At 65.6% G+C, this 285-nt stretch overlaps 1 protein-coding gene across 1 annotated transcript in view; it reads right to left on the reverse strand.

The window, feature by feature from the left end:
* Window positions 1–285, reverse strand: part of WIPI1 (WD repeat domain, phosphoinositide interacting 1) — a 37,768-nt gene that overhangs the window by 4,940 nt on the left and 32,543 nt on the right. The window contains exon 12 of the mRNA XM_010856477.1: window positions 85–192. Coding sequence (XP_010854779.1) covers window positions 85–192 — 108 coding nt within the window. The remainder of the gene's footprint in view (window positions 1–84; window positions 193–285) is intronic.

Raw genomic sequence — 285 nt, forward strand, 5'->3', positions numbered from 1 at the left:
CACCCCGTGCCCCCTCTGCTCTGGGCTCAGGGGACGCAACAGCGAGTCCTGAAAGCCCGGCTTTCTGACAACTGGCCTCTTCACCTGTGGGTCTTGATTAGGACACAGTCTCCTCCGTCCTGAGGGTCCAGGTTGTAGACGTAAAGGTGCCCACTGGACGAGACGACCAGGAGCCGCGGCAGCTTCTGGATCCTGAGGGCCGAGAAGACACGCGCTGCGGTGCCCACGTACGTGTGTGGGCTCAGACCCGTTTCCAGGGGCCAAGCCCCGCCCCCCGCGGCCCCC

This window comes from Bison bison, unplaced genomic scaffold (assembly GCF_000754665.1).
Source record: "Bison bison bison isolate TAMUID 2011002044 unplaced genomic scaffold, Bison_UMD1.0 scf7180017864371, whole genome shotgun sequence".
Classification (NCBI taxonomy): Eukaryota; Metazoa; Chordata; class Mammalia; order Artiodactyla; family Bovidae; genus Bison; species Bison bison.